Source organism: Phaethon lepturus, unplaced genomic scaffold (genome assembly GCF_000687285.1).
Source record: "Phaethon lepturus isolate BGI_N335 unplaced genomic scaffold, ASM68728v1 scaffold55607, whole genome shotgun sequence".
Classification (NCBI taxonomy): Eukaryota; Metazoa; Chordata; class Aves; order Phaethontiformes; family Phaethontidae; genus Phaethon; species Phaethon lepturus.
Window position 1 is genome coordinate 1 of NW_010552204.1, and position 10393 is coordinate 10393.

The window sequence follows — 10393 nt, forward strand, 5'->3', positions numbered from 1 at the left end:
CGGCGGGGGATGCTGGGCTCTTGCGTAGCGGGCGCTCCTCGCCGTGCGAGGGGAGGGTGACAAAAAGGCGGGCTTTCCCTCAGGCCTTACTCCTGTGCCTGCCGGGTTTTCTCCTTCCAGAGCAGTGTTTCTGAGGCAGAGTCTTTGCTGAGCCTAATGGGTTTTCTCCTTCCAGAGCATTCCTGTTAAGATTGTTTCCATAAAGACATGACCACTCAGGTAACTAAAAACACAGTGTTAATTAAACTAATCGCTAGCTTGGTTTTTTTTTAGGCTCCTCATACGTAATATTAATTATTTTTTCTTTCTAGTATGGTATTCTCTTCAAGCAAGAGCAAGGTGAGAAAGTACTAATATCTATTAAATAATATTGACCTTCTTGGATGAGGTAAAATTGATGATGGCAGATATACTTGTGAAATGACCTGGATTATGTCTATATTAAGTATAAATCTGAATAACTCAAAACCAGCTATGCTGGTTTTTTGGCAGTGACCTTGGTGAACAAAATACATCATGTGTTTTGAAACAATGAAAACAAGAAGACAAGGCTCTCAGGGCACCGGTAGACCTGTCTGTTGCCAGCATTATAGTTGGCGATTTTAGCACTACCAAAACTGGTAGTTGTCATCCATCAAAAGAAACCACTTAATTTTTAATTTCTGTGTTTATATTCTCTTTTAGCTCATGATGATGCCATTTGGTCAGTTGCTTGGGGAAAAAATAAAAAAGATGGTTCTGAAACAGTGATCTCTGGTTCTTTGGATGATCTAGTGAAGGTCTGGAAGTGGTAGGTGAAGTGCTCCATATTAATCAGTTTTAAGCTTTAGAAGTAGTCAGTATGGAGCAGTCTTGAATGTCCACCCTCTTGCACGGATGTTAGAAGTACATCAGGGGAGGGGTAGCCTGGCACACAGAACTGTTCTCTTGAGCAAGCTTATCTTCATTGGCACATGCTTTCTCTTGGGGTGGTAGCATTCTGATGTGCTTTAATTTTCGAAGAATGCGAACTCTTTTGAAAATGCATGTCAAATGTTACATGTCGTCTGCCAGAGAATAGTACAACTTGATGTATTTCTAAACCAAAGAATTAGAAATGCAACTTTTAATGTGACAATGCATGTGTACCGTGAAAGGAATAACAGGAATAGAGTAAAAGAGGAAATTACATTTTCCTTTCTTATTAAAAAAAAAAAAATCCTCATAATCCTCATGCAAGTCACACTGAAGTGTGCTTTTGCAAATAAATTGTCCTATCTCTTAGCCAAAGCAGTAATAAGTATGTGCTTCCCTTTAATGTCATGAGTAGCTCTGTGGCCATGATTATAAAAATGTTAGTTATTGCGTTTCACGGTGTGCCGACAGATTAACAGTCTGCCGTGTGAGTATCCATGTACTGATGTGTAACGGACATTTCAGTGGGACCACTCACAAACTTAAGATGAAGTACATGCTTTGCAGAAATACGGTAAACGATTGATTTGGTCGTTTGTTGATTTGGTTCTTTCCCTCAAGTAGAGAGAGCAATTTGTGCGTAGGTATCTTCACATTTCATGGGTGAAGTTGGATTCCCATTTTGTAAAACATAAAGGGAGAAATGTGGGTTGTCTTGTTTGTTTGTTGTGTCTCAGGTTGGAGATTGGTTAAGTACCCCCAGCTATTCATAATTAGGCTCTTCTTTCCCTTGAACAAAAGGAATGATGAAAAATTGGATCTACAGTGGACTTTGGAGGGTCACCAGCTGGGTGTGGTATCTGTGGATATCAGCCACACAGGCTCCATTGCAGCATCCAGCTCCCTAGATGCCCACATTCGCCTTTGGGATTTAGAAACTGGCAAACAAATCAAGTCAATAGATGCTGGTCCTGGTAAGATACCAGTGTTAAGCTGTCTCTGCGTAAGAAAAGTACTTACTCTACATAGTAAATACTGTACAGTGTATAATTAGGGTACATGAGATGAATAGTTTGGGTTTTTTTAAATCCTTGTTTGCAAAAATCCTAATAATTTTATGAACTCAACATAAAGTAGCATCAGACAATTTTACATTTATTTTTTCACACTACTTAGGCTTCCTCAGATACATTTAGGTATGCTTTTTGCTAGCTGCATAAAGCAGAATGGAAACCAGCTTGCTCTTACAGATGTACTGATAAAAGGATACTTTAAAAAATAATTCAAAGGCTTATTCAAGTTGATTTACAAAGGAAGTCTGAACTTGCTTTGTAAGTGCTGCACTGCACTGAGTATGAGCCATGTAGGTGATGCTTATTTATGCAGTACATCCAGTCCTGAGTGCGCAAATCAAAACACAGGAAAGCTGAAGTCTGGATCAATGTTATGCCCTCCAGGTTGGAATGCAAGACCTAAGATCTTATTCTAAATATTTCATTGGTCCACTGGCAGTCCCTAATTTAAGAACGATCTTGCAGTGTTTTACGTAATTAATATTAAGCTTATAGGAAAAAAAACTGTGAATACATTGTGCCAGATAAATACATTGTACTGCTATAGAAAGGTACAGGTTTTTTAAATTTGGTTGAGAGGAATGTTGATCTATGTTATGTTCGTATATCTGCATTTCTGCTGCATCGTCTGTGCTTTGCTAGATACTAGTGTTGCTTTCTTTCACTGGTTTACTATCGCTTGGTACCTGAAGAAAAGTAAGAATTTAGACTTAACTCACACAGTCTTAAAATTCTAAATTTATTGTCACAGGAGGTTCTAATATAAGCCCAAGGTCTTAGAAAAATGTAATCTTCAACTAAACGGAGATAAATGGCTCAAGCTATGCTCCATTAATTACCTAGAAGGAAGTTAACTTTCATGAGCTTGTACACCCTTAAGAATATCTAGTAGAATTTGGACTATTAAGGTTACTTAGGGGGTTAAATGTCTAAACAGGTGCATACAGAACTGACGTTGTTGAGTAAAAACAAGAAACAGTATTCAGCTAACTGATTTTTTCATTTTAATACAGTTGATGCTTGGTCCCTGGCTTTTTCACCTGATTCCCAGTACCTTGCCACAGGAAGTCATGTGGGAAAAGTCAATATTTTTGGTGTTGAAACCGGAAAGAAAGAATATTCTCTGGACACCAGAGGAAAGTTCATCCTTAGCATTGCATATGTAAGAAGCACAACTGACGATTTCTTATGTGAAATTGCTATTCCTGTAATATGTTGTAAATCAGGTATTTTTATTTCCATCTGTTAGTTTATTTCTACATAATACTAAATGACAGCCATAGTTTGATAGTTCCAAATATAAACTGCACGACGTCCTTCCCTGCATATATAGAAAATATACTTTGATCTTGTTTATACACACGCTGTGAATAAGTCAGCTGAAGTGTTCAGGATTTTTGAAGCCCAGGTATCTTGCATAGATCATATTTGTGAAAAGTTGCCAAGAGAATGTCAGTGAGGTACATAGCATTAATGCAGACCGTTGTTAAATGTATACTTTTTGTGTTTTATTACAGAGTCCAGATGGAAAATACTTAGCCAGTGGAGCAATAGATGGCATTATCAATATTTTTGATATTGCAACTGGAAAACTTCTGCATACGCTGGAAGGTAATGGTTTGCGTATTTGCAATACCCAAGTTCTGGCTTCATTCCTCAACAAAATTAAAGGCCATAACACAAGTCAGAATAAGATACAACAGCCATGGCATAAATGAGTTGATGTTTCTGTCTGTTAGACAGTATTTGGTTATTTAGTGTGCTGTAACTTAAACCGCTTAAAATATTAGAGGCAAACTGTAAACTCAGGTTTGCATCATAAATCTGTATCTCAAAAGATAGAGTCAGTAATGCTTAACTAAATTCTTAAATTAGAGTTCCTTTTTGTATTGCAGTGCAATACAAGGGAATGAAGCTAAGCCAAATGTGTGCTGCCATGCGTCTGATTTTTCATTTTGCTGTGGTATCAGTTTTACAGCAATTTATTCCTGTTTTAAAAAATAACTGAACATTTTACACTGTAGAAGACGTGCATTTTTCTAACAGATAAACGGTCTTTTAATGTTCATGCAGCTTCTGTCCAGTTGTATAGTTAATTAAAAGACCCAACCACTTAATATGAAATCATATTAGAAAATATGACATAATATCAAATAAAGATCACAGCTGAAAAGATAAGGTACTTTTGTGTTGCAGTGGACATGCCTTAACATTCAAAGTTCAGAATTACTGTCAGTTTCCCTTTTCTGTTGTGTAAAGAACCTGTATAGGCATAGAGAGAAAGACTTTTCAGAGGTTGCTTTCTTTTAACAGGGAATGCTGTTCTGGTGTAGCTTCTTAAGCACTGTCATTAGTGAGAGGAATAGCTATGTTCTAAGCCATATAAAACTTTGAATTTCAGGTCATGCGATGCCTATTCGTTCACTGACATTTTCTCCAGATTCTCAGTTACTTGTAACTGCTTCAGATGACGGCTATATCAAAATCTACGATGTGTAAGTTGTTATTTGCAAGACATGCGAACAGGAAAGTAACTAATTCAGAGAGGCTGATGCTGTAAAAAGTATACCAAGCCCTCTGTTCCCTATAATTCCCTTCAGCTTTTGGTGACTTCTTTATGTAAGAAATAATCTTAAATAATAAAATACTACACCCCTAGATAGTTTTTTAAACGTGCATAGGTGGATGACAGCCTGTCCTGGTTTCAGCCAGGATAGAGTTAATTTTCTTCACAGAAGCTAGTGTGAGGCTGTGTTTTGGATTTGGGATGAGAAGATGTTGATAATGTGCTGATGTTTTAAGTTGTTGATAAGTAGTCGAGGACAGTCCAGCTTCTCGTGCTGGCCTGCCCGCAAGAAGCCTGGGGGTGCATGGGAAGCTGGGAGGGGACACAGCCCGGACAGCTGACCCAGGCTGGCCACAGGGATATTCCATACCATATGACGTCATGCTCAGTATATAAAGTTGGGATGAAGAAGAAGGAAGGGGGGTGGACGGAAGTTTGGAGTGATGGCGTGTCTTCCTAAGAAAGCATTACACGTGATGCAGCCCTGCTTCCCTGGAGAAGGCTGAGCACCTGCCTGCCCATGGGGAGTAGTGAATGAATTCTGCGTTTTGCTTTGCTTGCATCTGCAGCTTTTGCTTTCCCTATTAAACTGTCTTTATCTCAAACTATGAGTTTCCTCACTTGTACTCTTCTGATTCTCTCCCCTGTCCCACTGTGGGGGAGTGAGCGAGTGAGCGGCCGCGTGGTGCTTCGTTGCTGGCTGGGGCTAAACCATGACACAGCCTTAACTTATTAAAAAAAAAAAAAAAAACAAAAAAAAAACTTTCCTCATATTTGCCTTGTAGGCAACAGGCTAATTGTTTTGTATATCTGTCCTGCATGTTTGTGTTTATCCATCTCAAACATCTGTTCTGTACCCAAGAAATTATATTTATGACCTATTTCTGTTGCATTGTTGCAAAAACTTGGAAGACGCTGGGGAGGAAAAGGCACTGCTTCAGTGATCTTCACTCCCCTAAACCTGCATTACTTTGCCTCCTTTGTGGTGAAACTGTTTTGTTCACCAATGTACCTTCTTAGTGACTTACTTTTATGTTAACTATTTGAAATGGGAAAACAGAATCTGTTGTAACACCAGTTCAGCTTGGATAGACAGATGTCCAGAAGTCACCTTCCATGACCTTGCACTGAACTGTTTCTGATTGCACTAGCTAGAGTATATTCCTGTTGCTTTTTTCCCTGGAATTCACAAACCAAATGTTAAAATTTGTTCTTTCCACAGGCAACATGCAAACTTGGCTGGCACGTTAAGTGGTCATGGATCCTGGGTATTAAATGTAGCATTTTGTCCTGATGACACCCATTTTGTTTCCAGGTATTGAGGATTTTTAACTTGTTTATGCTTGCTGGGGGGGTGGGGGGGGAAATAATTCTATATTTATAAAGGGAGATGGATCATAAAAAGTAAATGTGTACAAACTGCAATGGAATCTATAATGGAATAACATACATTACAGTTAAAGACTTAAGAGCCAACCTGTAATGTAATACCAGTTGTAGTGAATAGCATTTTATAGTGTAAGTCATCCCACTGCAGTGTAGTTCTCTACAAGTGAAGAACATGTAAACCTAAGAGAAGGGCAATTTGATTGTAGGTAGCTGTAGAATTGCTTTTGAACTAAAAACTGCAATCTAACATTAGCACATTAATCTAGTTGAACTTCAATGTTAACTCTTAAAACAGTTCAGGCAGTTGGGGGACCAAGTATGTGTGACAGGACTTTATCCAAAAAACTTGCTTCATGTGATTTTCTGGCTAAAATGGAAGTCTGCATTTTCATGTTGCAGATGTTGAGACAGTAAATATGTTTTAAAGGTAACTGGAACCTGGTGGAATATCCTTTGCTACTTTATGCCTGTATTTGATGTGTGAAAGAGGGTTTCTTATGTCTACCATGTGAGATCTTTTAAGCTTTGCAGTGGACTGTAGTTCATCTATTAATTTAAACATTGATCAATACCGTTTTTCAGTTCATCTGATAAAAGTGTAAAAGTTTGGGATGCTGGAACAAGAACCTGTGTTCACACTTTCTTTGACCACCAAGATCAGGTATGTCTACTATTGCTTTACCTAGGTCACTGTGTCACAGGAGAACTGTAGTTGTGTAGTTGTGCACATTTGTGCTTCAACTTGGTGCTATAGCTTTGGGGTTGGATTTAGCTTGCTGTAATGAAATCTTAGAAGTTATTCAGGATTATTTGGCTCTTGAACTAATACTCCGAGCATGTAGGCTGATCTTTTCACGTCATTACACTTTTCAGGTCCATAAGGGCAATCCTGAGTGGCCAAAAGGATTCTTACTGGACTCTATTTTTTTGTCTATGGTCTTACTTATTTCTGTCACTTGCACTTGTGTGCTTGTGTAAGGAGGGGAAAAAAAATATTTAGGAGGATGGAATTCTCTAAGAAGATGCTTGAAAGCACCCTTGAAACTTGGGACTTTTTCGTCCTCAAATGTCTGTGATACCCTATTTTTTTTACTTTATTTTTTTGCTTAGTGATAGCTACCCCGTGAGGGAAGAGGAAGATGGATATCTACCAAGTTACCTCTTCCAAATGTTAGGTGTTAAAAAGAACAATGCTAATTTTTAATGGATCATAGAGGAAGATTTAACACAGGAAATTCTTTCAGATTTTAATTGAGCCCTTTCTTCCATGGTACTTTTTTGATGGTAACCTTTTCAGTTACATACAGCTATGGGGGTTTTAGTATTTCAAGCGGAATTGGATTTCCAGTGGTTTAAGCTGTTGTCTATAATCTCGTAAGTCTGTGGAAGGCAGAGATCTATCAGCTCCTGGGAAGGCTGGTTTTTAAAGGTATTAATGTAAAATGGCATACAAGATTCCCCAAAACATGCTATTGTCAATATACCCATTCTGCAATCCTATGTTAATATGCTGGGTAGCCTTCCCTCGTCTTCCTGATGATGGTGGCAGGGGTCACTTGAAAGTATGTGTAACTGTTGTAAGTTAAGTCAGAGGAGTGACCTGAATTTTTCAGAGTTTTGCACTTGTAAGTAAATTGCTCTCTTAATTAGCCCAAGAATAAACTGGATCATTCTTCACTGCATCATGATGTGTCAGTCTGTGAAAAATACTTTCTCTCTTGCTTTCCGGAGAACACTGTAAAATACTCTTCAGAAAGGAAGAAGGGATGGGTAAGAGTGAAGATGTTCAGTTTGATTTATGCAAAGGGGGCAAGTACTTTTCCAGCCTTCTTCAAGTCTCTCTAGATTGTGTAACGCATTGTCAGTAGGAGTGGAAAGTAAGAACCTGTCAGGCTACTAGATGGCAGTGTCCTCCTCTGTTTCATCAGCCTCGTCTGCTGTTAAAGCACAGGCTGTAATTGGACCAGCTTCTAATAAGGTGATCTTAAATAATCCTCTTCTGCTTGTTGTAGCAAATAAATGACTGCTATAAGACTTTTTTTTGTCTTCTGTTGATAACCTTGTGCATGTCATATTTGCAGGTTTGGGGAGTGAAATACAATGGAACTGGGTCCAAAATTGTATCCGTTGGAGATGACCAAGAAATTCATATTTATGATTGTCCAGTTTAAATGTCTTGACTTAAACCCTTTGGTTAGCTGTTGTGATAGGAATACTACTGTCCTATGTAATTTTTTTAGTATGGCAAAAGCATTTCACTAATGCTGACCTGCACAATGAAATAAGTTTGTATGCAATTTTGATTGTTTAGCATGAGAGAAAGCTTTACTGTTTTTTAAAATAAAAGCTACAGATGCAAGTAACTTCTGTCTAATTCTTGGAAAAAATGTATTTTTGGAAAGATGTAGTCATGGGTGAAGTAACTGCTCAGTTAATCTCCCTTGCCTTTACACAGAAATAGACTGGAGCTGGGAAGTGTTGACCAAGTCTGGCTGCAGCTTATTTTAGTAAAAGGAAGAGCGAGTGAGGCCCTGTGTTCTATGTGTGGGAAATGCTAGCCTGCACTCATCTCGGTGTTGTCCGCTGAGTGCAAGGGGGGTCACTGAAGTTGAACACCTGTTCCAGCAATTGTATGGTGACATGTAGCTTATTCATCATGCTTTAATTTCACTACAGAGTGCTAGTTGTTTCCAACCCTGACTTAATACAAACTCTACTAGGGAACACATAAAAGGAAAAAAAGCTTTAATGTGATCACTCTACTCTGGAAATTTGTCATGTTATGAAACAGCAGCAGTATACCCAACACAGGTGGCTTCAGCTCACCCATCTGAGTTAAGGCCCAAGGAGCCAACATCAAGGAGGGAGTAAGAACTCTTTCCAGGGAAGGCTAAAATACAGTCTGGTCTTTCAGAAGCTCAAAGTTGTGTTTGTCTGTTTGTGTACTGGAAGTATGTGGGGTATACTGTACATATTAGAAGCCTAAATTATACTTACAGAGAGCTAAGCAGCTGAAGAAATACTACTGATACTACAAAAGAACACAGGGCAGAATGCTATTACCCAATGAGCAGGGCATGCACAAACTCTTTTGAAATACAGAATGAGACAGGTACTAGTGTGGCAGCTGACACAGAGCTGAAAATGGAGAACAATCTAGGCTAGGTGATAGGAGTCTAAGCTTAGAGAAGCCTATTTAAATAAAGGGGGCTCTGGAGTAGCTTAGAAAGTACAAGGAAGCATGATAAAATGTGAAGAGTTCTATTTATTAGAAGTTATTTTGGCTATGTTTTACTCTATGAAATTAATTTTCCAGTATGAAAGTATTTACATAAGACACTCCACTTAGCCTTATCAATATTGCCAAAGTCTTATATAAATAGCACAGGTGAAACAAATTGAGAACCTTCACAGCAAAGGAAAATGTATACCAACTCAAGTTGGTTCTCAGCTGTGTGACATTTGCTTTATATATAAAGACTACATGAACACAATATAAATTAGTTACAAAAAGGTGATACTGACAGCGCAGCAACTCAATTTGCTGAACACAAAAACCACAAGCAGTGGCTATTACAGCCATGCAGTTTTCATTGTGAAAATTTACATTTTAGATGATATTCATTCCACCTTGCTTTAAGATGTCTGACATTGTACTCCTGTTCTTGGACCCTCCTCATCTTCCTCATATGCTTCTCCCCCGCTGTTACGGTAAGTTTGCTCACTTGGATCAAAATCTTCAAGGTCGACCTGATCCATCTCATCTGTAATCATAACATCTTCTCGTGGAGGAAGCAGAGCCTCCAGCAGACACAATTTCTCCCTTGGGAGCCAGTAGTGCTCTGGGAACTGGACCTACAATTTTATTTTAAAATAAACAGTTACTCCTGATGCCAACACTGACATCTTTGCTACAGAAAAGCAGTCAAGCTTACCAAAAATTGTATAATTAAGCTGCCTTTGTCCATTGGAGATTTGTAGACAGGCATCCCTTCATTGTAGATACACTTTAGGTCACCATGTTTTATCACTTCACCTGCACAGATGTAAGAGCTGTAAGTAAGCTTACATGACATTTCATAACCATGAAAAGCAGGGTCATACACAGAGCAGCATTCCCACAGCATCTGAGGGAGACTACTAAGCAACTCAGAAAAGGCTGCAGACTGAAGAGTACTAAAACCAAGCTATATAGAAGTAAGGCCATTTCCTCTAGGATCAGATTCTCTTAGCACACCCTTCAGGCTGGATTAACAGATAATTCAGTGGAGTTTAAGTTTCTGGCCTCTTGATTATTTTCCTGGGTATCCACCAACTGACACTGAAGTTTATTAAAAAGCATCGGTCAGCTTTAGCTGTAATTCTGCATGTAATGTTTTAGAAGGAGTAACAAGAATGACAACAGCTGAAGTAAATTACTGCAAGTATAGTTTGAATTTGTTGCATCAACTGGTTAAAAAACCACAATATC

At 38.6% G+C, this 10393-nt stretch overlaps 2 protein-coding genes across 2 annotated transcripts; one reads left to right on the forward strand and one right to left on the reverse strand.

Moving 5' to 3' along the window:
• Window positions 1–174: 174 nt before the first annotated feature.
• Window positions 175–8281, forward strand: WDR61 (WD repeat domain 61). The gene is made up of 10 exons (XM_010291137.1): window positions 175–219; window positions 312–339; window positions 685–790; window positions 1696–1868; window positions 2981–3129; window positions 3485–3578; window positions 4369–4462; window positions 5756–5848; window positions 6505–6583; window positions 8004–8281. The coding sequence occupies exons 1-10, from the start codon at window positions 208–210 to the stop codon at window positions 8091–8093; spliced, it is 918 nt and encodes a 305-aa protein (XP_010289439.1). The 5' UTR covers window positions 175–207; the 3' UTR covers window positions 8094–8281.
• An 888-nt stretch (window positions 8282–9169) lies between these two features.
• DNAJA4 (DnaJ (Hsp40) homolog, subfamily A, member 4) lies at window positions 9170–9952 on the reverse strand. Its single transcript, XM_010291138.1, has 2 exons — window positions 9858–9952; window positions 9170–9777 (listed from the first exon to the last, which is right to left on the reverse strand). Exons 1-2 carry the CDS (start codon window positions 9909–9911, stop codon window positions 9559–9561), a joined length of 273 nt encoding a protein of 90 aa, XP_010289440.1. The 5' UTR covers window positions 9912–9952; the 3' UTR covers window positions 9170–9558.
• Window positions 9953–10393: the final 441 nt, after the last annotated feature.

Excerpts from the sequence above, each read along its gene's own strand:
- WDR61 (XM_010291137.1), top strand. Across the intron at positions 340-684 it reads TCTCTTCAAGCAAGAGCAAG|CTCATGATGATGCCATTTGG; the intron begins GTGAGAAAGTAC and ends ATTCTCTTTTAG. Across the intron at positions 4,463-5,755 it reads TATATCAAAATCTACGATGT|GCAACATGCAAACTTGGCTG; the intron begins GTAAGTTGTTAT and ends TTCTTTCCACAG.
- DNAJA4 (XM_010291138.1), bottom strand. The coding sequence starts at position 9,911 with ATGCCTGTCTACAAATCTCCAATGGACAAAGGCAGCTTAATTATACAA. Across the intron at positions 9,778-9,857 it reads GCTTAATTATACAATTTTTG|GTCCAGTTCCCAGAGCACTA; the intron begins GTAAGCTTGACT and ends ATAAAATTGTAG.